This window comes from Abramis brama (genome assembly GCF_963993115.1).
Source record: "Abramis brama genome assembly, chromosome: 24".
Classification (NCBI taxonomy): domain Eukaryota; kingdom Metazoa; phylum Chordata; class Actinopteri; order Cypriniformes; family Leuciscidae; genus Abramis; species Abramis brama.
In genome coordinates this window covers 24,861,882-24,888,319 of record NC_139986.1, presented here as the reverse complement: position 1 = coordinate 24,888,319, position 26,438 = coordinate 24,861,882, and the positions used below count along the sequence as shown (strand labels likewise).

Here is a 26,438-nt window from a genome sequence, read left to right as displayed (position 1 = left end):
ATGTTTGCAGCGATTTGCAATGACAAAGAGACCGGAAGTCTTTTATTTTCAGTGAGAGATGCTGGTTTGAGGTGACGTGGGTGTCATTGTCCATATTACGTGAAAGTCGTGAAATTTTGACTGGTGTGGTTTGAAAAAAGTTTTAGCTGATTTTTAAACTTTTCCAATTTTTCATCCTCAGGTCGGCGAGTTGAACAGAAGTGAAATTCGGATGTCTCTACTGGACGCAGTGGAGGATTGTGGGTCGTCGGGCTCTCAGAGCGGTCCTGTTGAGGTGGTCGTTCAGAGGGTCTACTGCATCCCCATCACCCAATCCCTTCACAGAGCTTCTCTCCAGCACAGAGCACTGAGCAAACCAGCAGAACCAGTGGCACCGCAGCACATCGGCAGGTACTGGACCTCTGGGTTTCAGTTGCTCTCGGTTTTGGATAGCACTATTACTTTGGGGGGAAAATTTAAAAAGTCCTGCACACTGTTGCATCTTATAAATAAAACTCTCATTTTGGTCAAAGACCTTCTAAAATGCTTGAAGAAATGGATGTTGTTTAATAAAAATACTTAAAAAATTAAGTACTGTTCAAAAGTTTGGGGTTGGTAAGATTGTTTAATGTTTCTGAAAGAAGTCTCTCATGCTCACCAAGGCTGCATTTATTTGATCAATTGTATATTTAAAAAAAAAAGTAATTTATTTCTGTGATCAAAGCTGAATTTTCAGCATCATTACTCGTCTTCAGTGTCACATGATCCTTCAGAAATCATTCTAATTTGCTGCTCAAGAAACATTTCTGATTATTATCAATGTTGAAATCAGTTGTGCTGCTCAATATGTTTGTGGAAACAACAATGTTGATACATTTTATGCATTCTTGCTGAACAAAAGTGTTAATTTTTTTTTTTTTTAAATCTTACTGACCCCAAATTTTTTGAATGATGGTCTATATATGCATACAGATAAATAATGTGCATGACATTTTACTGTTAAAGATTTATTCAAACGGCAAAAAGAGAATTGACAAATATTTTTACATTCTCTTCCTTTTTTTCTTTTACTCTTCTGCTTTGCTATTGTTAAAAGCAATAACAAACTATTGGGTTTTAAGCACAGTTTGGAGCCGTTAGCAGCACAGAGGCTTGAGATCTACAGTGAGGAAAATAAGTATTTGAACACCCTGCTATTTTGCAAGTTCTCCCACTTAGAAATCATGGAGGGGTCTGAAATTGTCATCGTAGGTGCATGTCCACTGTGAGAGACATAATCTAAAAAAAAAATCCAGAAATCACAATGTATGATTTTTTAACTATTTATTTGTATGATACAGCTGCAAATAAGTATTTGAACACCTGAGAAAATCATTGTTAATATTTGGTACAGTAGCCTTTGTTTGCAATTACAGAGGTCAAACGTTTCCTGTAGTTTTTCACCAGGTTTGCACACACTGCAGGAGGGATTTTGGCCCACTCCTCCACACAGATCTTCTCTAGATCAGTCAGGTTTCTGGGCTGTCGCTGAGAAACACGGAGTTTGAGCTCCCTCCAAAGATTCTCTATTGGGTTTAGGTCTGGAGACTGGCTAGGCCACGCCAGAACCTTGATATGCTTCTTACAGAGCCACTCCTTGGTTATCCTGGCTGTGTGCTTCGGGTCATTGTCATGTTGGAAGACCCAGCCTCGACCCATCTTCAATGCTCCAACTGAGGGAAGGAGGTTGTTCCCCAAAATCTCGCAATACATGGCCCCGGTCATCCTCTCCTTAATACAGTGCAGTCGCCCTGTCCCATGTGCAGAAAAACACCCCCATGCTTCACAGTAGGGATGGTGTTCTTGGGATGGTACTCATCATTCTTCTTCCTCCAAACACGTTTAGTGGAATTATGACCAAAAAGTTCTATTTTGGTCTCATCTGACCACATGACTTTCTCCCATGACTCCTCTGGATCATCCAAATGGTCATTGGCAAACTTAAGATGGGCCTTGACATGTGCTGGTTTAAGCAGGGGAACCTTCCGTGCCATGCATGATTTCAAACCATGACGTCTTAGTGTATTACCAACAGTAACCTTGGAAACGGTGGTCCCAGCTCTTTTCAGGTCATTGACCAGCTCCTCCCGTGTAGTTCTGGGCTGATTTCTCACCTTTCTTAGGATCATTGAGACCCCACGAGGTGAGATCTTGCATGGAGCCCCAGTCCGAGGGAGATTGACAGTCATGTTTAGCTTCTTCCATTTTCTAATGATTGCTCCAACAGTGGACCTTTTTTCACCAAGCTGCTTGGCAATTTCCCCGTAGCCCTTTCCAGACTTGTGGAGGTGTACAATTTTGTCTCTAGTGTCTTTGGACGGCTCTTTGGTCTTGGCCATGTTAGTAGTTGGATTCTTACTGATTGTATGGGGTGGACAGGTGTCTTTATGCAGCTAACGACCTCAAATAGGTGCATCTAATTTAGGATAATAAATGGAGTGGAGGTGGACATTTTAAAGGCAGACTAACAGGTCTTTGAGGGTCAGAATTCTAGCTGATAGACAGGTGTTCAAATACTTATTTGCAGCTATATCATACAAATAAATAGTTAAAAAATCATACATTGTGATTTCTGGATTTTTTTTTTAGATTATGTCTCTCACAGTGGACATGCACCTACGATGACAATTTCAGACCCCTCCATGATTTCCAAGTGGGAGAACTTGCAAAATAGCAGGGTGTTCAAATACTTATTTTCCTCACTGTATGTAAGTAAATACGACGGTGCAGTTTATCAGCAACTCTCCTTTCCCAGTAACCAGCCAAACCAGTTTAGCAAACCAGTTACATCTCAAAACATTTGCTTCTAATAAAATGTATTTGAATTGATTGGGAATGTGCTTGGGGACATGATAAAATACGTTAATTGATATTACTGGTTCAAATCACACAGCATGAATATCAGTAGATCTATTATGCGTTTATCAGATCTGTACACGTATAGTAGTTTTATTGGATATCTCTTGAATGCAATACGTCGACAGATTGTGTGTTTGTTCTGTGTGGACGTGCACTCAGTGTTCCAGTGTGGTATAATTAGGCCATTGTCTGTTCTAAACTCCAATGCTGAAGCTCCAAGAGGTCAATCTCCTCATGGAGTGATAAATGGTGAGAGAGCACAACTTTGCTCCATATTCTGTCAATGACTAACCAAACAACCCCTCCCAGTACATAGAGTACTCTCTCTCTCTCTCTCTCTCTCTCTCTCTCTCTCTCTCTCTCTCTCTCTCTCTAGTCTCACACAGTTATTTGCACCACATGGTAAAGCTCTACAAACATCTCTAATTAAGCCCAGCAATGTCAGTGATCCATAACCAAATCTAGAAAAAAAAGGAAAATAAAGTACAGAAAGTGAGAATTTGCCTTGCAAGGAAAAAAACTACAGCTGAAGAAAACTTGTTTGCCTGTGCAAACTCATCGCCATGAGTGGTTCACTCGCCATTTTTCCCATAATGATTTTTAAAAATTCTTCGTTAAAGAGTTATAAGCCATGAACCAAGCAAATTAGCTACGAGGTGAATCACAGCATTACAAATTTTGAAGCAAAAAAAGACAAAAAGACAAAGGTACAAGATGGTGTACTTAACGGCTTTAGCAAGGGAAAGAACTACAATCCCATGACGCATTGCGAACAGCATAATATATTTAAGAGTGTGGAGAGATCGACTTGTTTACATCATTCACAGTGCTTCATGGGAGTATGCAGAGCTAAAGTGCTATTTTGACTGTACAGCATCATGGGTAATGTAGTTTTTCCACCAGGAATTGCACTGTTAAACACAATTATTTTAAAAATAAGATGAAATAATGTGGGCTAACGGCTTCAGCAAAAGCAAATACCATGGATTAACAACCTTGCTCACAGTAGGTCTGTCTTTAAAGGTTTATAAGTTATCGTTCAAAATCAGTGTCCTTATGGAGAAAAGCAATGGAGTTTTTACTTCCGGAAGCCGACTTTTGTGCGCTATAGTTTTCTGAGGTGTTTTGTAGCACGTTGCTGTACATTTGCTAAAGCTGCATGTCTATTAAACCTTTACAAGTACACAGCGGAAACAATCACATCTGCGTCTTCGCTGCCGCTGAGCCAGAGAGAGCAGTTGTCATGTATGAAACTCTTTTCAACCACACAGTATCATTATTTCTGTGGTGCAATAATTCAAATTATCACAGAAGTTCTGGGATAAAAGTTTATAGTTTGGATTGTAGTCTACTTCAAATAAATATTGTATCATTACATTGTTACACCAGTAGTTGGCGACAAGTGACAAGTAAAACATTTATTTGTCATTGAATCATTCATTCAAGAGATTCTTTCAAAAACACTGATTCATCCCGTAATGAAAGTATTCCCGTAGTGAAGTATTCATGAGTGAGTCATTGAATCATTCATTCAATCTTTTTATTTTATTTTTTATAATTCATTCAGAATTATTAAGAATTTTTTTTTAAAGCCTACAGCAATTAACATTTTGTCAGGATCTCTATTACATGACGTTATTTTGTTTGGTTGTCTTTTCAGAAACGTGGGAGTATCGCAATCTATTCAAGAAAGAAAAAAAATGTGATTTCTCAATTTATCCAGAATCCTGCAGCTCTAGCAGTTGCTAAGGTTTTCTGAGTGGCTTTTTGCATGTTCCCTTAGTTGATAAGCTGTTTTTAAGTATGTTGCTATGCAGTTGCTAAGGTGTTCAGAGTGGTTTTAGCACATTGATGTGCAGTTGCTTAGGTTGTATGAATTTTTTGCATGTTGTTATGGAGCTCTAGTGTTCTGAGTTTTTTGTAGCATGTTGTCATACAAGAGCATGCGCCTCCCTCACGCTCTGATCTCTGCCCCGCTCCCGAGACACATTGATTTGTTGTCAAAAATGCACGTGGTGCTGTGTTGATGAAGGGTGATTGGAAAAAAAGAGTCATTTGACTGTCGGTAACTGGATCCCTGTCAGACGCTGCTGCTGCATGCCGTAAACACTGAAACACAGGAAGATGAGACACTGTGGTCTTGGAGTGTGTGTTGACGAGGAAATCCTGACTGGACCAAACCTGGTGTGAGTGAGGCCACTGACAAAGATGAAGCAAACACATACACACACACTTAATGCACAGAATTTTAAGCAGACCTCAGCACATGCTAGCTGCCATTCGCAACCTCAAATGCTCATAAATTCTCTTTCTTTGGACAGGCCTCATGATCATGAAGTGTTATGAATAATCATTAAACAGAAAAAACATACATTTTTATTGTTGTTGTTGCTAAATAAGAAATATTTTCTATAAATATTATAAATATTCATATAATTAATATGTTGACATTTATTATTATTCATTATTTATAATAAATAATTAAGTCAAATTATATGTTTTTACTGTTTGTAGTCTAATGATTTTTTATAATTATTATTTATTAGCAAGTTGCAAGTCTTGCTCTCAGAAAATGAAGATATTGTTTCCTTTTCACTTTTTGAAGAAAATACTGCTTTTCCTAAATTGTTTAATAGTAAAAATATTATTATTTGTCATTTATTGTTACTATGTATTAATTATTTATAATAATTAATATAATAATATTAGAGGTATATGTTTTTTTCTGTTTGTAGCCTAATCATGTGTATTCATTGTAGTGTCAAAAAAGCATTAAAATAATTTTTATGTTGCTAAATTGTTTCGCAATCTGAATGTTTGCAAGATTAGTTTCATCTCTGTTTTGGTTTCTGTTTTACTGTTAAGCTTAAAACGCCACTCAAGAATGAATATCTATGATGTAATGAGTAATTTATGTTATCAATACATAAAGTAAGTTGCTTTCAACACTATTGTGAATATACAGTGTTATGCATGACACTCTTACAGCATCAGTTGATTATGCCATCCATAACCGGCAGCCACATCACCTTGTAGCCCAAAACTGGTGCCCACTGAAGCTAAGCAGGACTGAGCCTGGTCAGTACCTGGATGGGAGACTCCTGGGAAAACCTGGTTGCTGCTGGAAGAGGTGTTAGTGAGGCCAGTAGGGGGTGCTTACCCTGTGGTCTGTGTGGGTCCTAACGCCCCATTATAGTGATGGGGACACTATACTGTAACAAGCACCTTCCTTCAGATGAGACATTAAGGGCCCTATCTTACACCCGGCGCGACGCAAGTGTTTTTTGCTAGTTTCAGCCCGACGCAGTTATCATTTTCACGTCCTGCGCCACATTGTTTAAATAGCAAATGCATTTGCGCCCATTTGTGCGCCCATGGGCATGCTGGTCTGGCGCATTGTTGTCGTGTTGCTATTTTGAGGCAACAGAAATAGACTGCAATATTTTTTTTTTTGTTATTTAACGAGCGCGTTAGTAATGTGCGCCTATAGACGGGTCCACAACGCGCGCAAACTCACTCTCTTCATTTTAATTTCATTTAAGTTTTAGTAATTGTACTATTTGCTTTTATCATTTTTATTAGGTTGTTTAATTATATTTCTTTTTAGCTTTTAATTTATTTTTATTTTTTATTTAGTTCAACCTTCAATATATTTCAGTTAGTTGCCAAGGCAACTTTTCTAATTTTCGTTTAAGTTTTTTTTTTTTTTTTTAATCTAATATTTAGATTTCATTTTATTTCAGCTTTATTTCAATTAACAAAAAATATTTTTAGTTTTAGTTAACAGTACAGCACTAGCAAAATGGACGTATTGTTCCTTATTTTCAAGCTGTCCTGGCTCTGTTTATAATTTCACTAACACAGGTTTAAAATAAGATTATAAGCATATGTTTGAAACTCATTTTCCCTGTTTATAGCCTCCAGCATGCAGCGTAGATGTTGACAATATCTGTTTTTTTCGCATGTGGTGTGCTTCAACAAGGCCACCCATTTCATTACAACTGTTAGATTGCAGTTACGTTGCAGTTTCTCTCTCTCTCTTTCTCTCTCACACTCTCTCTCCTCTCTCTCTCTCTCTCTCTCTCTCTCTCTCTTTAAACTTTTTTTTGTATACATTTTCTTTCCCCTCCTCCTCCTCCTCGTTTTTGTGGCCAGTTTCCAGACAATAATTAGCATTTAACTTTTGGTCCAAGAAGATATGTTGTTCCAGTAAAAACTCAGAGCAGTATAAACAGGCTGAAGAAGTTCTCTTTGCTCAGACAGGAGGGGTTGGATGTTTTTAAGAAGAAGTGGAACACAATGTGCTTTACGTGTCAAATTACAGACCTGTTTATCAAAAGCTCTGCTCCCATTGGCCAGCACCGTGTCGGAAGGAATCCCGCCCACTGTGCCTTAACCAATCAGCTGCCAGAGAAGTTTGTGTGCATGTGTGAAGGAAACGGAGGGGTAGTGGGGTACCTACATCGAGTAGGCTTGTGTGTGTGTGTGTGTGTTTGTGTTTGTGCGCCGCTTGTGTGAGTGTTTGGACAAGCTCAATGGATCCCAGTTCCTGGAAGCGCCTCCAAGTTGCTGCGAATTCCTGCGAACACTCACAATAACAGATTCCTGAAAGTAGCTAGTGACTGCCTCTGACCAATGACACACGGTGGGGACATCGGCCCTCTGTCCTGCTCCGTTAGAGGAAGCGCCTCAAATGGAAAGGGAATAAAGAAGAGGGTTGTTCGTATCAACCTGGCCATATACCACAAAGTGCTACTTCCCAGTCACCCCTCCTGTTCTTTGATTTCATAGACACACGGGTCTAAACAAGCCTCAGTGCTCACAACCACACTTAACCCCGTGTTCTTTAGCAGTGCTACAACAGGGTAACCACAGTTCAGGATGATTCCCGAATCCCGATATGCCAGTCATGGTTTATCAAAGGTCATCTCACATCGCACCAACATCATTAGCTTTAACAGTCAAATTATTTGCGTTATACAATCTTTTAATCTATTTTGAAAGCAGATTTGCTTTTGGACATTTATTAGTGAAACATGAAACAACAGTTTTATCTTGATCTGGCCCGAGTTGGACACAATGTCTTGTAAAGGACAAAGAGCTTTTTTGAGAGTTTTTCTTGGACGGCATAAGTATTAAATGATTGTCATAAAAGTGAAACTGACCCAATCCGAGAAGAAATTCGAACCCCACTGAATTCAAATACAAAGAAGCTTGAGAGAATCTTGTTTTCTCTCGGTTCTGCGTGTGAATCGACACATAACTCAACTTCAGTGTTGCCTTTTGTAATGTTATACAGCAAAGGTTGAGATAAATAGACAGAAATAGATGAGAAAATAGGCAGAAAAGACCAATCACAGTTCAGTATGCAGATATTGTAATTATATCAGTTAGATTTCAAATAGATGTTTGATTTTCATGGTTCATTTTTATTTCACATTTTATATAAACTAGATCGATTTAAGTCTGTTCACACCAAAACCGATAACTATTAGTGTCCACACCAGCAGACAGTAACGCTGCAGTTTTGTCGTCTGCTGCTTTAAATGCTGGATTCTGATTGGCTGTCAATGTTTTTATCGTTTATCAGCTAAAAAAATTCGTAATGAAAGTGATTCCAACGATATTGTTTCTCTGTGCCATTATTGTAATAGTTGTGCTGTGGACTGACTTTGCTTTTCTTTAATATTTAGAACAATATCGCTATCGTTATCATCCTTGGTGTAAAAGGGCCTTTAGTGTTGGTTGTGCGATCTTTTGGTTTCCCAAATACATGAATACTTCCAAAAGGAAGTATTTTTCTTGTCTTACCCTGATTCACTATGGTAAGCCTATTACGCGTACTATTACTTAGTACATGTTTATATTTTAGATGTGGCGGGATATTGCATACATGCGTCAACTCACCCGTGCGTGTCTCGTCATATAAGTGGAGGCGGCGTTTTTTATTACTCGTCATATTCATCCACACAGTTACACAGAGCCGAAGCACAACCAAAACAATGTTCTTACGCAAAATACACGCAGTTTTGTTTTTAACCACTAGAGGGCCAAAAGTTACGTTGTGTACCTTTTAAATTATTGAAATATTAACCTAAAATCTCAGGGAGTACTTGAAGTAAATATTTCAGGTCATGGTTTCCACTGACAAAAAGTTTGTGAACCCTTGTTCTAAACTGAACAATGTTTGTTAACGGTCTGCACATTAAGTGGTTTCAGCTGAATTAGTTGCAGAAAATGTGAAGAAGAAAAATAGTAAATGTAGATTATTTTGAAGAGCTGCCTTGCAAGCAGTTTTTCAACTAAACACGTCTTCAACTAAATCAGTGTGAAGAATGTACGAATCAACTGTGTTTATTTTTGTATTCCACTATAGTTATCTCTACTGTGCAATCAAATCACTGTCTAGCATGTGAAAATATATTTAAATCCCAGCCTGTTTGTTTAGTCCCGTGGTTTACTGGCTCCAAAAAAGTCGCCAGTCTCTGTGAAGTGACTATCTGTAGAGACTATTAATACCTGCAAAAATATCATTTTGAGTATAGAAACACCGCCATGTGACCGCTACGAGTCAGGCCATAGATCAAGTTATTAGTTAGTCCCTGTCTGGTGCCAAAGTCAACATTTAATCTGTAGACGATATCTGTATCTATGTGAGTGTTTGTTGTTGGGATGAAGCTTCAGAGACTCTCATTTGCAGGTCTTAATTTTGTGCAGTTTACTTATGAGTACAGTTTGTCATTAAGAGTTTGTCCAAATAAACTCAAATGCCTGCTGGAGTTTTACCTTCAGTAAAAGTCTTTCTCAACCACTGTCTTTCTTGCCATTTTAATTTCAGTTTAGCATGCTTTATTATTGGCATAACAAAAAGACTAAACATTTGCATTGCAAAATCAAGGAGAAATTGTTCAAAAGAAGTTAAATAACAGCAGTGCAAATAGAGTAAACAAGTAATATAAAAAAAAAAACTCAAACAGAATAGCAGCAAAGCAAAGCAAATGAGTCAGGAATAATTTACTACTGTTAAATGATTGTTGTCCTTCTCTTTTTGTGTGTCAGGTTGTGTGCTCTCGTTCAGGACAGTTGCGGGATGTTCAGTGAGGTTCTTCTGCAGTGTGTGTCCACTGAGTCAGAGATCCAGCTGAACTCTGAGCATTTGGAGGGTTGTGTGTGCCTCCTCCAGGCCCTGAGGGTCGTCCAGCGTCTCACACGTGACAAGTGAGTCCGTGATCAAGTCACATGACACTAAAAACATGCTGCTGATCTGAAAAACATCATTTTCATTTAATGCGTATTAATTGAAGTCTGTCCAGAAAAACGCACCCAAGTTAATTTCCTCTTCCTTAAAGCTATCCTGTTTCTTTTCTTCTTTTTTTCTTTTCTTGGAGCCACAGCTTAGCAGTTAGTATGCATCTAGATATTAGGTAATGGATAGACTACTAAAGAAATAGTTGGATTTAGGTGGAAAAAACAGCAATAAATTAAAAAATATTTTTTATTTCTGAATATATATTTTTTTATTCATAACTTTATATTATATAAAGCAATATTTATTTATACAAATGAATAAAATATATATATATATATATATATATATATATATATATATATATATATATTTACATAAAAATGTAAATGTTTTATTTATATAAAAACAAATACAATATAATTTTGTCATATATTGTCTATATATGTATATAATGAATAAAATATTTATATGCACACACACAATATATAATATAATATAAAATCATTATATTATTTATTATATGTATAATATATATTTTCACAGTATTAAATTAATTTCGTATAATAGTAATTAAAATATTTGAGTAATAAATTAAAAAGCAAATATGGACAGAAATAAAAAAATAATTATGCATATATATATATATATATATATATATATATATATATATATATATATATAATTAATATATATTTTCACATAATTAATATAGATTTTGCACATAAATATTGTGTATCATTAATTAAATAAATATTATTTATATAAATAAATATTGAATTGTATAATACAAGTTTATGAGTAAAGGAATATTCATTTATAGAATAGCAATATGTTTTTTTAGAATATTAAAAAACGATTAAAAAGTAAAAAATGTTTATATAAATAAATATTGAATTGTATAAATCAAGTTTATAATAAAGCAATATTTATTTATAGAATAGCAATATGTATTTTTAGAATATAAATAAAACTATTAAAAAGCAAATATGGTCAGAAATGCTATTTTGTCTATTTCTTTAGTATTTTTAACAGTTTCTACCTTCTTCGTATTTTGTCTCACCTACACCCTGTTTTCTGGACTATTTGTAAATGATTAGTGAGCTTTCCTGCACTCCATTGAACTGAAAGTTAATATGAGCTACTGTTTCCACCCTCGCTGGCTCAGATTAGCAGCTCACAGTGTCAGAGTGTCTGCAGCACAAAAAGCATTTCTGGCATCTTGCTACATGTGTCCGCTAACTCAAGATTGTCTGCGTGGTCACTCCTTTAACATCCATGTTGTTTAAGTTAAAGATGGCATGTGATGGGAATTCTGGTGACGTGTTTCCACGGATCTGAACATGAGCCATGTACACAAATGCTCAAGATGCTTTTCTACATGCACAGCTTATGTGGGATCAACGGCCTCATGGTGTATATATGGCTATATGGTGAATAGAGATTTGAAACACTTATGGAAATTCTATAATCATTTACTTGCACTAATGCATTTCAAAACTCCAAAACGGTGTGCTTTTTTTCCCATGGAAGCCAAAAAGAGAAGCATAGCGAATATTCATGCTGCTTTTTTCCATAAAATGAATGTGAATGGGTACTGGGACTGGGACTGCCAAGTTCCAAAAAGACACTAAACACATTAAATATGGCTTCTAAAGCTATATGATAGCATTTTGTGAAGAAAAGTATGCATTTTAAGTCATTATTTAAGTCATATTCTATTTAAAACAATCAAATTCAGAGTAAAGGGGAAGATTTTCAGTGGATAATATCTTAACTTATGGTCTTTTCCTCACATAAAGCTAGCGAACAGCTTTAGAACCTTTGGAATTTAGTACATATGTCACTTTCTTGGTAATTTTATCATTTTTTTGAGTCCCTATCCACTTTCATTATATGGAAAAGAGCAGCCTGGATCTCCTGTTGTCTTCCATTGAAGAAACTTCTTTGAAACCAGTGTTAGTATTTTGTACTTTTGTCATATTTATTAGTTATATATATATATATAATTCATTATATGATAATAATCATTAATCATAATCATTATAAATCATAAATACAATCATTATTTAGGTTTAATTTATTTTCTATTACAGTTTTAGTTTTTATTTAGTTTTAGCTTTCATTTATTTCCTATTAGTAATTTTAGTGTTTCAGCTTATTTCTAATACTTTTGTATTGTTTACGGTTTTCTTTTAATATTTATATTTTATTTCAGCATTATTTCAGTTAACAAAAATGTTTTTAATAGTTTTTGTTTTAGTTAACGGTAATAACCCTGTTTGGAGAGACATGAGAGTGAGTAAATGATGGCAGAATAGTATTTATTTATTTATTTTTGGTGAACAACAAATAAATAAGTTTGTACATGTTTGGATCTGTTTAACATGTCTCTGCATAACACATTCTGACAGTCATCTTGCTCATCTACTCTTTGTTTCATCTTGTCTGTTTACTTCTGAATGCTGTTTCAAGAAAATCTATATTCTCAGGTTGGAAAGGTGAGTGTTTTTAGAGTTAATGCTCAGGACTTTCTCCAGAAAGGAACAGTACGATTGCTTGTACTGCAAGACATTAAAATGTCTAGCTTAATTTCAGTCTTCTTCTCTGTTGAGCGTTTCGGACGTGTTTCTCGCCCCGCTGGACTGGATAGGGCGGTTGAGCGGGTCACAGGAAGAGGAGAGCTAGACTGTGATTAAGGCAGCTGTGGAACTGGTTGTGGATGATCAGATCATACAGCACTGAGGCACACACATGGTTCAAAAACGGTTTTTAAGCTCCCCTATGTATGGGAGCTTTTAAGAATCAAGAATCGTTATGCTGAACTGAAGAACCTGTAATGAAACATCAAGAACTTCTGATATAGCGACTCGAGAACCCTACAGCAAGGAGGATCTTATTGCTAAAATTTACCTGACCCTTTATTTGAACACATTTAACACATTTTAGACTATAAATTTTAAAAAGTAAATTGTCAACTACATGTTAACTAACTCTCATTAGAGTTTTAGTAGACTGCAAAAGATTGTTAGTTCAAGGTTCGGGTTAGTAGAATAAGTTGACGTAGTTGCAAAGTTACTTATAGTTAGTAGAATGTCTAAAAGTGGATGATCGAAATTTTGTTACCCAGTTTTATTCTTAACTAACTTTCTAGAACCTTTGAAGCCCACATGAGCTAAAGCATACCTAAATGAGCTTTGTACTTACCAGTGTTATTTTAGTACTGTTTATATTCTGTTATAGTTTTTATTAATATTTTGAATTAGCTTTATTTTTATTTATTTTCAATTTAGTTTAATTTTTAAGTTGTGCTTTTGTCATATTAGGATTATATTACTATTTCATTTATTTTTATTTTTAGTCTGTTTTTATTTGCAGTTAGCAATTTAACTTTAACTTAAAATTTTTGCTTTAGAATAGATCCAACTTATTTCAGTGATTTGCCAAGGCAATATTTCTAATTTCCGTTTAGTTTTTCCACCTAATGTTAATAATCAAGCGTAGCGTTAGTTCTGGCAGGTCACGTTAGTCAAGCTCGCATCAGCTGATCCACATCTACCTATAGGAATACGAAGCCTATCACCGTATACATATATAAGCTCCTTCAGTATTATCAGCAGATATCGCGTTTCTCAGGAGCTAATTACCCTCCTCCATCCCCAGCTCCACCTGTCTCCAGTCAGGATTTGGCATTCTGATTCCCCTTGAATCAGAATAAATTCTCGAATCATGTTGTACTTTAAAATCTTGAATTAAATATATTTGCAAACATTCATGTTGGTTCTGTTCTGTTTACCCCAAGGGGGGTTATTGCTGCTCTCCCTGCCCTTATCCATGCTAGGCTGGAACCATACCGCCAATCCTAACTGTATGCTAATTGTCAATCGTATTTGACGGTAGTGGTCCTGACAGAACTTTATTTTATTTCAGCTTCATTCCAATGAACAAAAATGTTTTTTAATAATTTAGTTAACGATAATAACCCTGTTACCTACTTATGCCATATCCGTTATAATTGTGGGATTGTGGTACACCAATTAACATGAGTGTTAACATAACAGCTAGCCTACCAAATATTAAATGATCACCAATTTTAATAGAAATAATTTAATTCTGGAATGTTTTAATGACAGACTGTTTACCTCTGTGGTGTATGTGTGCGTGCACGTGCGTGTGTGTGTGTGTGTGTGTGTGTGTGTGTGAACAAGCCTCAGCCTGCTAGTGTAACTGATCTCGTTCTTGTCAGCAGACACTGTTCATCTGCAATAGAAGCTCAACTTGGCAGCACGTCAGTCTAACCGAAGCTAATGAGACTGACATTGTAAACACTCCACCTTTAGCTCCCCTGTTTCTGGAAGGATCCGTGAATATGAACGTTCAGAGATTGAAACTTTGTTTCCCCCCTCCTCTGTTCTTCTCTTTGCAGATGTTCTTTGCTCTTCAGTATGATTGACAGTTTGTGGCCTCCTCAGGTTGATCCAAAAACTCATGACGATCTGCCCCAGTCTCCCAGCGTAGGTCTCCAGATCACATCATAAATCACAGCCGTGTTTACTTCATATTTATCGCACATACCTCCTGCTTCTGGAAGGTTCCACTTGGGTAGTGGCTCATCATGTCAAAACAACCACGCTGGACACTTAACCAAAGTACATATAAATAAACCTTTATAGCTCAAAGATACAAAATGACTTATTAGCGGTGGTTGCTTAGACAGACATTACTGCAGTTTCTCTTACTAACAGTTAGTAACTCTGTCATTATCGTTTGTGCTACGGACGGGAATGATAAATCATGCAGCTGTTACTTATCTTATACGTCAGATTTTCACCTAGCTGGTGATAACATGGGCAACAAATCCCATTGACTTTTACACTGACCTAGAGATCAGAATATCATGAATGTTAACTGCATCTTCAGATTTCCCCTACAAGATCTGGTTGTTTTGTACATATTGTGTTGCTCGTGACAGATAAGTAGAAGTTGCATTCATCTTTTATTAGGCCTAAAACTGTTTCTTTTCTACCTTGGGTTGAAAAAAGCAGCACTTTAAGCATATTTAAAGGGACTGTTTTATACTATTCGTAGTATTTTATGTCTTGAAAGACACTTCTTTTGAACTTTCACTGTTAGTGATGCTTGCTTGCACTGTTTTTATTCCAGAGCGGGATTATGCAAATGTGGGCAGGCATATGTTAATGAGATTATAGAGGCTTCTTCATGAGCGTCTTTTTCTGTTTATTTTCTTTAAATAAATCTGATCTTTTCTATAATAAAATCTGAGTTGAAGGTAACTACGTTGAGTGAAACATTTCCACTCAGATCAAGGGAAGTATTTTAAAAAAAATTATTTTGCCCACATTTGTCCCCATTACGGTTTTAGGGTTAAATGACCCCTCTGCACTATCTACTTTGATTTTTAAATAATCAGGGCATTTTGTGCATTCCAGGATCGAGTCCCGCCACCCAGTTTCTGCTATAGGTTGAGCATCCAGCAGGGTCACATGGTTCCGGTATCAAGACAGGCTGAATCTCCACTGTACCGACCACCTGTGCTTCAGACGCTAAGAGAGATCCTTCAGGTACAGCACTCAGAATTATGTCATCATTACTAACGGATTGGCAGAAACGTCTATTATCTATGGTGTGCACAACACAACGAAATTTAAAAAGCAAACATAAGTTCACAACACAACAAAATGAATCCACAACACAACGGAAAATGTACAACACAACGAAATAAAGCCGCAACACAACGGAAATGCTCCCGACCACTAGAGGGCTCTCGGAGCGCGACAAAGTTAGTTTTCCTTGTCATTGTTCTATAGAGTCAGCAGTCTTAATATATCAATACCACAATTAGTTTTTATTTATTTATTTATTAGGAACAGTGCACATTAATGAACAATCTTACACTTCTGTACAGACTGTAAATGAGCCAGATTATAGCATAAATGCTCATTTTAACCTGTAGTCCCGAGGCAGTAGTATGTTGCTAACCATTGTATATCGACGTTTATTCATTCAAAATCACCTACGTGCTTTATAGCTGCATATTTATATTCTAGTCTAGAATGCTTTGACGTGCTACCACGTGCATGATCCCTAAGGGAACGTCTGCCAATTCCACCAAGTGGTTAAAATGTATAATTTGTATAAATTAAAATTATTTATTTTCAGAGGGAGGGGCTTCATAGAGACAGGAACTAAACAGAGCATTACTGACAGAGTGGGATAGAGGCCAAAAACAAAATCAAGACTCTGTAAAAGGGCATAATATGGCCTCTTCAAAGAATTTCTATTTCCAGACATGAGATATTTTTTTCTATAATGCTCAGCACTAAAATATTTAATTGGCTGGAAATTAGTCTTTGTGAGTGCAGTCTTTATAAATGAATGATAATAAAACAAATCTTTATCCAGTAATGTTAAATCAATTTTTTTTAATTGGAATTGGTTAAAAGGTGTTGAAGAGTGTAAGTTTATATACAGGGTAATTTTATACGATATTATAGTTTTTATTCATATTTTGAATGAGCTTTTATTTTTATATTTTCAGTTTTCATTTTAGTTTAGGTGGTTAGTCATTTTTTTATGTGCTATTTTATTAGCTATTTTTCTATATAGCTTTATTTTTTATTTCAGTTTTAATAATTTTAGCACTTCAACTTTTCTATTTTAGATTTACATTTTTTTAATAGATTTAGTTTTGTCTTTAGTTAACATCAAGAAGATTTGTGTGCAAACCATGAAATAATGTTCTTTTAATCTAAGTTGATTTACTAATGACTTGTTCTGTCTTTGTTTTTTAGGATGAATCTTTGAGATTTCGTTGCAGCTTTCGGGCCACTGTGGTCCATAAACATATATTGGTAATGTTTTCTTAAACTATTTTTGCAATAAATGCATAAATCAGATAATCATTTTCATCATAGCTATATCTTTGTGGAGCACCTTGGCATGCCTGGTTATGCCTTAGCTTTGCCTTTGGATTGTCTTTTCTTAAGAACCCACCATAGCTGTTTTCCCAGCACATTTGCCAAGTCCCTTCAGGGAAGCTTCCAAACTGTACACCTTTGGAAAAGCTTTTGGAAAACTATACGCACTGTTTAACGTTAGCTTACCGTAAGTGACATCATCCTGTGACAATCTACATGATCGATCTTGCAAACCCTTTGACTTTGGACTTTGATAACCTGGGATTTATTTTATTTGAGGTTAAGGGTCATGCTTGCTTACTAATGTGGACCGTAGATAAACAGTAGATTAATGTGTTTTGTTTTTGCGTAGGTGTATGAATGAACAGTCTGTCTGGGAAAATTCCCAGGAAAACGCATTATTCCTGTAATATGACAGATTTATGTCACGCAAACAAGTTTTATTTACAAATGAATGTTAAAATAATGTAGTTAAGGGCCAATATTTCTTTGTTAAAGAAAAATACTATAATAAATATTATAGTATAATCTAATATAGAAATAATTTTTTCATATTGAAATATAATTGTTTTATCCTTGAATTTCTATACTCAAACTTTTATACAATTTTGCAGTATTTATGTAGAATTCGCACATTTCATCAATTATCTTCACATTTTTGAGAAGAGAAAATGTGCATTACGCATTAAAAGTCTTACTGTATATTCCAGTGCTAATCTCAAACCCTCCAGTCGGTTCATATTCATTTATTCAATAAAATGCACTGATTGCCGCATGCATCTTGCAGAGCTCAAATGCAGGCGAAATGGAGATGCTGCTGTTTGTGACGGATCCCAGTCTCCAAACGGAGCCAAACACAGAGGGAAACGGGAGAACCGTAGCCGTGTGTCTGAGCCCGTCCTGCCTGATCCGGAGCTCAGTAACACAAGCCCTGGACGCCCTGCAGCAACAGCCCGTTCTGAAGTTCAGAGATGCAGTGAAGGAGCATGGTATTTCATCACACAGACATACAGGAATGCATCACGTGTCTCGTGCACAGCTTTTTTATTGTGACTTGCTAATTGCTGGTTCATTCAATCACAATGATAGTATTAGAACTTTTGGACCGTTAAGATTTCTTTGCATTGACATTTTCATGAAAATTCTTATTAATGTAATGTGAAAATGTTATTTTATCAAGTTTATAAATTATAATAATATTATTATTAATATATTTATATAATGTATTTTTGCATCATTGTAGTATTTATTTAGGTAAGTAATTTAATTATTTATAATAAATACAAAACAAATCATATTGGAATTTGTGCTGAATTGTAAATAATGTCACAAAATATTAATGGTCCAAAAAAAATAGGCTTCATTTGGTTTATGCAAAGTTGTTTCCCCATTTGAATTTTTTTGGGGGGGGTTGAAATATGACCTGGACATGTTTTCATGAGATTTTAATGCATGAAAAGGTCAGTTTGTCATTTTTTTAAGGAAAAGTTCAGCATTTCTGAAAGGAATCCATTCAAGCAGAAAATCTCTCTGGTTCTGCTTCTTCATATGTGAACTATTTTGAGATTTAGAGGTTTCCTACATAAATCTTCTTGTTGTCTTTCCTTAAAACCACGCATAGAACGTTCTGTGACATTATGCTCCTTTCACTAAACCAGGTCAGATATTCTGCTGGGATCAGACAGTAATCCAACTGGAACCAAGGGACCCGTCTTTCTCCATACCACAGCCCATAATACTGGATCACCTGGGTCCAGAAACCCTCCCATACTCTCTCTGCTCTGTCACAGGTTGGTATATTCCCCCCACAGCCTCCCCTGTTTTTGATGAGTTGGTGCGGTCCAGCCTGACAGAACCAGATCTCCGGGGGATACAACATGTTTGTCCACTTAAACGAAACCAGTTGTTTGTTGGCTCAGGCTTTGTTCTTGATGCTTTGTTAGGGACCTTCTTGTGGTTTGTCATGTGCTTTTCCTTTTTAAAGATCTTTCCCCCCCACATTGAAGGAAAGTTGTCTTTTTGCCCGGTTTTGAGATATAAAAGTCTCATTTTTTTTTACAAAGTGCTCTGTTCATTCTCTTATATTATTTTAACTCATGCAAAGTGATGCAATCTCACTGTATTGTTTTTCATTCTGTAAATGATCCCCAATTATGGATAATTTTTGCCAATAATTTGTTTCACAGCCTTTCCAAATGCAGAAAAAGTATAATCACTAAAACCAATCTGTTATGTTATGTTATGTTATGTTGTGTTATGTGTTATGTTATGTTATGTTATGTTATGTTTTGTGTTATCTTATGTTATCTTATGTTATATGTTATGTTTTATGTTATGTTTTATGTTATGTTTTATGTTATGTTATGTTATGTTATCTTATGTTATGTTATGTTATCTTATGTTATCTTATGTTATATGTTATGTTTTATGTTATGTTATGTTATGTTATGTTATCTTATGTTATCTTATGTTATATGTTATGTTTTATGTTATGTTATCTTATGTTATGTTATGTTATCTTATGTTATCTTATGTTATATGTTATGTTATATGTTATGTTATGTTATGCTATGTTATGGTCATCCACAGTGATGCTCTCACAGGTTTCATGCAGGCATTATGTTCCGGTTGTTCCATGTTCTGTTGAAGAACAGAAATGTGATATTTGACACTCCATGTTAGACTTTGAATCTCTTTCACCCTGTAGATAAGACAAATCATCTGACTCGAAAGTGTAACAAGCACAAATAATCTTCTGCAGTGGTCAGCAACTTCAGCTCCTGGCGGCGTGCCGGAGGATTCTCCGGAGAGCAGAGGTTCATGCAGGGGTCTTATCACTCTGCCTGTTGTGTATTATCTAACATAGATGTGTCCTTGTGTGCCGCGTGTTACTGCTTGTATGATGTTATTTGCCAGAAAATGTCCTAAATTTGAAAGTTCTCAGAAGTTTGAAGAAACAAACTATTTATGTTGATGTGCCATGATTCCTTTGGGTATAGTATTTCATAATTTCACAGTAGTGTTGGCTTTGAGGTTAAATCAGAAGTGTAAAAATAGCAGTAATTAGCTAATTTACTAAACAAGTAGTAAAAATAACAGAATGGGCTTATTCATAAGAAGCAAATGGAAACTAGTAAACTATTTATTATTACATATAACTTTGTTAGATACTAACACAATGCATGGTTTATCCTGCAATCATCCAGCAAAGTGATTTTAGTCAATTATATCAATGAAATAATTGTAATGTGTGATTTGCATATGTTAATGTGCAGGTGTGATTGTTGCAGTGGACGAAAGCACAGCGTTCTCCTGGCCCACCTGCAGCCGGTGTGAGAGCTGCCGTTTAGAGACTCGAGAAAAACAGTAAGTCCAAAGTTCTGTGCTAGACCGGTTCTAAGTCCAAACCAGTGATATGCGGACAGGTTTAGAAATAAAGGTTCTTTATTGGTATCTACAGTTCCATAAAGAACATGTAAGATCCATAGAACCTTTCCATTACACAAAAGGTTCTTTAGATTCGTGAAATGTTGTTCACACTAAGAAAAAAAAGTGTTCTCTTCAAGTGTTAAGCACTGTAAGGAAGAACTTTAATACCAATGTTGTGTAGAAATGCCTACAGACATTATTACAGCTGCAAATTTCTTCTTGTGCCATCTTATAAAATGAAGTGTTTATTGAGTCCCAAATGCTTTCTTTACTAAGTTAGGAAATTTAATTTTCCCAAAGTGCATTTTTGGGGACATGTTTGTGGCATTTTGTTTTGTTCCTGAAGCCACAAAAAACCCTTATGATTTAGTCTGACATGACCATTTTTCTCCCTTCTCTTTGACCCTTAAGATTAAAGGCGTTATGAAACGGAAGTTGCGAGTCTTTTCTTCCATATATCCTAGTGAATTGGCTTCTCAACCAAGAAAAGAAATGTAGGGCAGGTCCTGATTTTGCCCATGTGAATTTGATTGGCTGGTTGGATGGTTGTGGTTTGCTATTGGTGGATCTCACGTGAGTGACAGGTCGCCCCGCCCTCGCGCCAGTAAACGCGTCATTAGAGAAAAGCGATGTCGCTGCAAGAGGGAGAGGAAGTTACTTTGATTAAAGATTACAAGGCACATGAATTAAACAAATTATGTGCATGGATAAATCATTTATGATAAATACTGCGATATTCCATAAGAATAATGGAATTTTAAACACATTTCTTATAGTGTGCTTTTACAACTTCAGTATTTAAATGAGCTCTATTATGATTGGAATTGGCTAATTTATGTGCATGTGAAATAACTATTCAAATCCCACACATGAAATGTCTTGTTTCACTCAGAAACATGTCAGATTATGGAAGTAAAACAGGACGTGAACACTTTTGCATGTCGACTTCATGGAATGCCGGATGCATGTTCGTCTTATACGGTCCATAAGGTTGTTGACCTGTGTCTGTTCAGAGTTAATGTGTTAGATGCCTCCATTAGTGTGAGTTTAATCACAACCCACTGCACGGCTAAATTGTTTTCACATTCCAGTGTAATAGTAAAGCCGAAGTGATAAATCATGGTGCCTTTGAGCCCACGAACTGAAAAAGACTCAAACATTTGAATAACAGCAATAAAAGTTGCATCTGTGATGGTTTGCTGGTTTCTAGAAAAGGATTCCTCTGTTTATTATGTGGAGAAGTGATGGATGAAGCGACCATAAAGATGCAGCTGGAGGTGTTTCTGAGCTGCTCCTCACTGAGCCACTGTACCGTCAAAGTCAAGGTGAGATGTAGAAAACCTTTATTCACATAGTGGGAATAAATATTGTAACTCTAATGAGAATTCGATATTTTCACGTTATGTGTTAGTAATGGGAATGGGGTGTTTAATTGGGTCAAAAAATCAGTAGTGCATTTTATGTCAAATATTTTTCTTCTTTTTTTGCCGCTGACCTCTTCAAGATCGTGAGATCTAATTTGACTCTCCTTGAAAACAAACTCTAAGACATCTGTATCTGCATCTCAAATTATGTTAGGAGGATGAACATACACTCAAGAAAGTGAAGCTAGCATGATTTAATCGCTCGTGCAGAAACTAGTCATCGAGAGTTTATCTTCTTTCTGTTTTGTTTCCTGGAAATTTCAGCGATAGCGGAGGGCTGCATATTATGGAACAGATTTAACAAGATACCTCTCGTATGTTATCAGAAATGTGTTTCACACCCACTGAACTAGAGTAAACTTATGAAGCACACTACTATTTTGGACCACTGAGTAACTGATGCATGAAAGGGAAAGTTTATATATTCTGCTCTTAAATGTCAGATTGGTTTTTTTAATGTTACTTTCACTTGTTTCTTCAAGAAGCACCAAGACTGATTGTCTTATAAAGTCTAAATTAATACTGATTTACTTAATGCTAAGCTATTTTTTAATGCGTTTGATTGATACAACTATCCTCGTGTAAAAGAAGCAGTGCATTCACATAAATAAAGCCTTTGGATTATCTTGTCTAACGCTGTCAAACAAGTGCAAATTTCTCTAAATGCTTGATTAGACGAGGTCAGACAGGGTCGATTTCTGACTGTGTTTGGAGGTTAACAGAAAATATTAATGTTTCATATAGTATTCCTGCCACATTGTGTGAATCATATTATGATATTAATGCATTCGTGTGCATGTTTCAGTTGCAGCAAAAGACCATTCATTCTCTCTTGAACTCGACAAGGTGTCCTGAGGTAAGATTCTGGCTTAGACAGAAGTCACTCTGATCTGTTTTTAATTGAGAGTTAATTGTTTGTTTGTTTTGTGTGATCTGTTTGTTTGACAGGGTTACAGTGTGGAGAATGTTCTTGGGTCGGAGATCGGTCCTCTCAGCACCTTGGTCCATGTGGTGAACAGAAGTCACACAGTTTGGATGGGTTTGGAGGAGTTATCCTTTGACCTGCGCTGACTAGCACACTCATCTGTTAATATTGTGCCTTGCCTTACTTCCAAATGTATGTAAATAAACAAAAGGAAAAAAGGGCGTAGTGCCAGATTAAACACCTCAACCAAATTACTTTGTGAACGATCATTTTGGACCCTGTAGTTTTGAAACCACAATCTAATTAATATTCGTATGAAAGATGCTCATGTGATGCCCAGTATAAGCTGATAAAATACATTTGTTGTTGTCAATCAATTGCCAAAAGTTGCTTCTAGCCACATTATGATGGTTTAAGTTCAATTATTTGAACAAAAAAGAAAGTTTAAACAAGCTCTGATCTGCCTTATTGATGTATTGCTCTCTATGACCGTTGAATACCTACATTCACTATAAATAAAAAGTGTTATGCCTCCAAATAACTGAAGTCATTTTCATTAAAGATGTCATTTTGTGTCATTTCATTTCCACAACCATTTCAATAGATAATTTTTAAATGACTGATAACTGATTATTTTGACTGATAATTTTATTCCTACTTCTTGACTCACTGATAATCATTACACTGCAACAATGCTCTATGGACATTTGTATATCACTATGGACATTTGTACTATGGTTAATGATTATCATTATTTATGCCAGTGAATTGATTCTTAAGTGGTCACATTAATCAATCTAGGGCCATGTCTGACTGTAAACTAGTATAAAATGCTACACCTTTTCCACTCGACAACAAATGATTTTAAAGTAAAAGAACATTTATAGATATTGTAAGCAATAAATACATTAAGTTTCACCTGTGAATACCATTGGGTTGTTGTTGTTTTTTATGTAAATTGCTGTTCAATTCATCAAGCACTTAAACGTTCACCTTTGTGGTAGTTGTAGCCCTTTTTTTTCTTTTTTTTTACCAATTTCTTTTTAAAAGCAGAAACAACAGCTTCGAAATTTGCTTTTGATGTCTGACAGCATAGTATATGTTGTAGAACAAAACATGAATGTGTCTCTCTAATGTTTACAGCAAACATTACTTTACCCATAAATCCATAATCGCCATTCCTTAAACACCATATGACAATCGTTGGACTGATTGACAGCTGGACCTTTCAAAGGACCACGCCCCCTCAGACCCACCCCCGTGCACACATGCGCGTTCACATGGATCTTTTTGAAATTTGACGTCGTTTTATTATACATTTGTACACACTGTACAATTTCAAACATGCTCTCGCATTAATACGTTTTGGGGAATTATAAAACAAGTACCATAAAAACATATATGAAGCTTTTTTCTGTAATAATTTAGAATACAAAAACATTCACAAAAATAATCACGACACCGTGCGGTGCCAAAGTCCATCATCCAATGCGTAACTTAATGCACGTCTGCTACAGAAGAACATAGTAATTCAAGTTCACTGAGGTATGTTTTGGCAGGTTTTCTGACGCGCGTCACCGACTGTCAACAGCCGCGCGTGCCGCCGTCCCAAACGAAAGTTCGGGTCTCTGTTTGAAGAAGTTTCTGAGGCTGCCTAGTTCTCGCGACAGCTGATCTATCGTTTTGTGCAGGCGTTCGTTCTCCGCGTTCAGCTCGATCATCTTATGCTGCATCTCCATGTTGCGCTGCTTCGCCTTGTCCCTGCTTTTACGCACGGCGATGTTGTTCCTCTCGCGCCGCTGCCGATACTCATTGCTGTGCCTGTCGACAGTCTTTTTGCCCTTTTCCTTCCCCGGCCTCCTGTGGCTAATGGGTTCTGGCTCAGGTGTGGTGGGAGGTGTGGGTTGTCCCGTGTGCATGAGGCTCACGGACGTCTGCGCGCACGTCTCGATCTGAGATGGTAAGAATGAGGATTGGTCGCTGTCGCTCCAGTCCGACTCCCTCTTGATCGGTGCGCAAAACGCGCCCTTGCCAAACCCCCCGTCCTGGTGCTGGAGCCTCTCCGAGCTCTTTTGCGCAAAGCCACCGATGCCCTCCGCGTAAAAGTCAGGCTTTTCTTGCTTCATGGTGTTGTTGAACAAGTCTGCAAAGAGCTCGTCGTTGCAGATCTCCAGCGGGACCGTGGACATGGACTCGATGTAGGTGCTGAAGTCGATCGCGCTCTCATCGTCGTAGATGGCAGGAGCATTACTGAGCTCCATCATGCTGCTGCTGCTGCTGTTGTTGTTGTTATTATTGTCCTGGGGCATGCCATGCTCGCCCCCGGGTTTTGCATCCCCTGGCATCACTTTATTATCATAGAAATTGGCAGGCTCCATGGCCCAGCTCATGTTGCATGGTGGCGTTACGCACTGCGAGTCCAGGTTGTATATGTCAGACATGGACGTAGCGAAACTCACTCAGATGGTACCAAAATCAGCAGATCCCTTCCGAGTCCCCTGGCAGTCTAAAAAACCCAAAAGTGTCTCGAGCAATCACACCCTGTTTCGCGCACCCAGCGCGTATCTCCAAAAGTCTGGCTGTCTCTCGCACAGGTGTTAAAGTCCTCGTAGCTCTCTATCGAAACTCTGCCGTCCTCGTGAATAAGTACTAGCGCGCGTCTCGCGTCACAGCATCAACGCCCCCTTCCAGAAGCCAGTGAATGTCCAGAGGCAGTCACGTGTTCCGCCCGGGCTCCTATTTGAGGAGAGTCGGGTGTGCATGAACGCCTACCAGCACACGAGAAGAGACACTTCAAGAACTGTCAGAACTTGGTGTTGTGGCAGGACATGTTTGAATGCGTATGAATGTGGGAAAGAGAAAGTCATTTAATGCGCCACTACCAACATATATAAATAAATACGAATGAAAGCATTGAAAAACGAACTTTAATAACTTTTTGTTGCAGGACATGTTTGAATGCGTATGTATGTTATGTGTACAAGGAAGGATCGGTGAGAGAAAACTAATTTAATGCGCCATTATCAGCATACCTAAATAAATAAATAAGTAAAAATTGATTTTTGGTTTATTATTATTGTTATTATTAGCTGTAGTAGTGTCTGATGTGAGCTGTTATACTACATCTGTTTTTTTTCATCTGGGTTTTTTTATTTATTTTAGAATCACACTGAACGTACAAATTCAGAACAAAAATAATATTACAAAATACAAGAAAGGAACAATAGTCCGATTAAAGCAAAGGGAATCAAAAGAAAATAGTTTTCTAAGGGACGTACAGTTCTACATACAACATTGTCACATGCTACAATCACATACTAGTACATTTGGCTCATTGAGGCACTTTATCTTGTCAACCACATAGACATCTAGTGGATGTCAGAGGAATTACCTCTATTTACTCTATGTTGATGTTCTTTCCCGCGAAAACGTCGGACTATACCAAACAGTTGATGGGATTCGTTTATGTCACCCATTCTATAATTGGCAGTTTGCAATTAAGAACGTTTGAAAAAGAGTTTACTTTAATTTTAAACATATATAATTGCAATTTTATTGCGTAATCTAAGAAATAACGATTTTTATATGACTTATGTACC

General features: G+C 36.6%; 2 protein-coding genes across 2 annotated transcripts in view; one reads left to right on the top strand and one right to left on the bottom strand.

Moving 5' to 3' along the window:
* Nucleotides 1-23,397, top strand: part of spidr (scaffold protein involved in DNA repair) — a 47,286-nt gene extending 23,889 nt beyond the window's left edge. The window contains exons 9-19 of the mRNA XM_084102063.1: nucleotides 182-390; nucleotides 9,937-10,095; nucleotides 14,550-14,637; nucleotides 15,574-15,705; nucleotides 16,936-16,995; nucleotides 17,849-18,050; nucleotides 18,720-18,851; nucleotides 20,337-20,427; nucleotides 21,701-21,815; nucleotides 22,720-22,770; nucleotides 22,863-23,397. Coding sequence (XP_083958189.1) covers nucleotides 182-390; nucleotides 9,937-10,095; nucleotides 14,550-14,637; nucleotides 15,574-15,705; nucleotides 16,936-16,995; nucleotides 17,849-18,050; nucleotides 18,720-18,851; nucleotides 20,337-20,427; nucleotides 21,701-21,815; nucleotides 22,720-22,770; nucleotides 22,863-22,985 — 1,362 coding nt within the window. The 3' untranslated portion in view covers nucleotides 22,986-23,397. The remainder of the gene's footprint in view (nucleotides 1-181; nucleotides 391-9,936; nucleotides 10,096-14,549; nucleotides 14,638-15,573; nucleotides 15,706-16,935; nucleotides 16,996-17,848; nucleotides 18,051-18,719; nucleotides 18,852-20,336; nucleotides 20,428-21,700; nucleotides 21,816-22,719; nucleotides 22,771-22,862) is intronic.
* Nucleotides 23,398-24,124: 727 nt separating this feature from the next.
* On the bottom strand, nucleotides 24,125-25,636 carry cebpd (CCAAT enhancer binding protein delta). The gene has a single exon (XM_084102111.1). The coding sequence runs from the start codon at nucleotides 25,278-25,280 to the stop codon at nucleotides 24,414-24,416; it is 867 nt and encodes a 288-aa protein (XP_083958237.1). The 5' UTR covers nucleotides 25,281-25,636; the 3' UTR covers nucleotides 24,125-24,413.
* Between the last annotated feature and the right edge of the window lie 802 nt (nucleotides 25,637-26,438).

Excerpts from the sequence above, each read along its gene's own strand:
- cebpd (XM_084102111.1), bottom strand. The coding sequence starts at position 25,280 with ATGTCTGACATATACAACCTGGACTCGCAGTGCGTAACGCCACCATGC.